The sequence below is a fragment of the Phalaenopsis equestris genome, unplaced genomic scaffold (assembly GCF_001263595.1).
Source record: "Phalaenopsis equestris unplaced genomic scaffold, ASM126359v1 Scaffold000507, whole genome shotgun sequence".
NCBI lineage: Eukaryota > Viridiplantae > Streptophyta > Magnoliopsida > Asparagales > Orchidaceae > Phalaenopsis > Phalaenopsis equestris.
In genome coordinates this window covers 1,433,182-1,435,276 of record NW_018164947.1, presented here as the reverse complement: position 1 = coordinate 1,435,276, position 2,095 = coordinate 1,433,182, and the positions used below count along the sequence as shown (strand labels likewise).

At 31.6% G+C, this 2,095-nt stretch overlaps 1 protein-coding gene across 1 annotated transcript in view; it reads left to right on the top strand.

The window, feature by feature from the left end:
- LOC110028261 overlaps positions 1-1,543 on the top strand; it is a 25,687-nt gene extending 24,144 nt beyond the window's left edge. The window contains exon 2 of the mRNA XM_020730032.1: positions 1,412-1,543. Coding sequence (XP_020585691.1) covers positions 1,412-1,543 — 132 coding nt within the window. The remainder of the gene's footprint in view (positions 1-1,411) is intronic.
- The last annotated feature ends 552 nt before the right edge of the window (positions 1,544-2,095 follow it).

Sequence of the window (2,095 nt, the reverse complement as noted above, 5' to 3'; positions counted from 1 at the left end):
TTTGAACCAATCCCCCTTCACACTTCTTAGTCCGATATCTTTGAGATGTCCTTACCATTTGAATTCCTTGAAGATAATTTTTCCTTGATTTCTATCGAGAGTATTCTTAGGTAACTTTAGTTATCTAAGATGTAATTAACTATAGGGGCTTGCCCTTATAGGAAGCTTTTCCCGAACCCAGCATAACATAAACCCTATTTAATTCCTTATATTAAATAGGGAAACTTGTCGGCCAATACATTGGTTTCGCAGACCAAACAGATGTCATAACTTTCTTTAGTCTATTTGATCGAGCCTCATTCTCAATTCTTGCGTTCATCCTTCGGGATAGATACATGATTTGAGATAAAGTGCCTTTTCATCTAAACTATAAAAATTATGGGGTCAGTTTGACTTCAACTTTTTCAAAACTAATTTTTTTTTAAAAAAAAAACGTCCTTCCGAAGCGGGCAATGGGATTTCAATTCCGATGACCGACAGCTTGCTACGGGCAAACCCCACACCAAAAATAGTGCCGACAATGTCTTTGATGCTAAATCCCTATACAAAAAGTGGAATTATGTATTTCATGATTACTACCTATACAAATTGTAATTTTATGTCTTCCAAGCTACAATTATATGCAAGTTGTGAATTTATGGATTCAAATGAAGAGCATGCTAAGGATAGCTAAGAATACATTAATGGTGCTTATATGTATAGAAATATTTATTTCCATAGGCTAAGTATAGAAGGACAAATTTGCATATCTCATGTAATAGTGTTATGATTACCCATCCAAGGTAACTATTCTATGCAAATCTCCATGTGTTTGTGTATATCCTATGTAAGTTGTGGCTTTATGTCTTCTATACCAAATACTCATGCAAGTTGTGGCTTTATGTCTTCCATACTAAATACCTACGCAAGTTGTGGCTTTATGTCTTCTATACTAAATACCTATACAAGTGGCAGTTTTTTTGTCTTTGATGTTGAATCCCTATACAAATTGTGGTTTTATGTATTTCATGTTAATTACCTATAAAAGTTGTAATTTTATGTCTTTCAAGCTACAATTCTATGTAAGTTGTGACTTTATGGATTCAAATGAAGAGCATGCTAGGGATAGCTAAGAATACATGAATGGTTTTGGACCCAATCAAGGCCTCACCTCTTAGGCAAATGTATAACTTTGAAACTCCTATTTTCTTCTTGGTTTTGGACCTTCGTGAAGCGAATGAACATTCCATGCACATCTAGCCGTATAGATTTAACCCACACACAGATGAAGGTGTAGGAACAAACCTCACTCAATTTTTTCAAGAATCTAGTGAGATATTAGGCTTAGAACACATATGATGCTAGGGTTAGGGCTCTTTGGGGAAGATGAATGAATGTCTTTAATTTTACGTGTTTTCAACAAACAGATCAGATCGTGCAGAATGAAGGACCGAATCATGGAATTCGGGATAACAACACGGGTGACGTGGAAGGTGTAGCGAATGGTGGTGCAACACGTGGAGTTTCAAAGCTGCCTAGGATGAAGTGGTGCCCCCGTGATTAAATAGAAAAATCAATTTTTTTTGAGTTTATTTAATTACAAAAAATTAAATAAAACTTAGAAAAATCATATCTTGGTTCAGAAAATTCACAAAAAAAAAAAATCTCAGTGCTCAATGAACAAAGAGAAATTTATTGGATAAAAAATATTTGATATTTATTTGACATTTATTTTTATTTTGAATAAATAATTTAAATTTTATTTTAATTATAAAAAAATAAATATTAATTAAAATGACTAGAAATTCCTAGGGCGTGTTTCTTATGTTGCTAGGGTAGTTCTTCGATTTTTCCAAAGTCAGAGAATCCCTCTAGTGATCAAAACCAAAACTTTTCATGAAGATTATTTCTATTTTTTTAAAACAAATATAAAAATCAAACAAAAAATACAGAAAATTTCAAAATCAACCTTGTTGAGTTCTCTGTGGTTAGAGGGATCAAAGAAAAATAAAATCATATTTTAAAAATTAAATATTTATTTTTTATTTATTTTATGCTAAAAATCATTTAAGAATTATAAAAATTAAATTATATTCAAATATATATCATTAAGTTG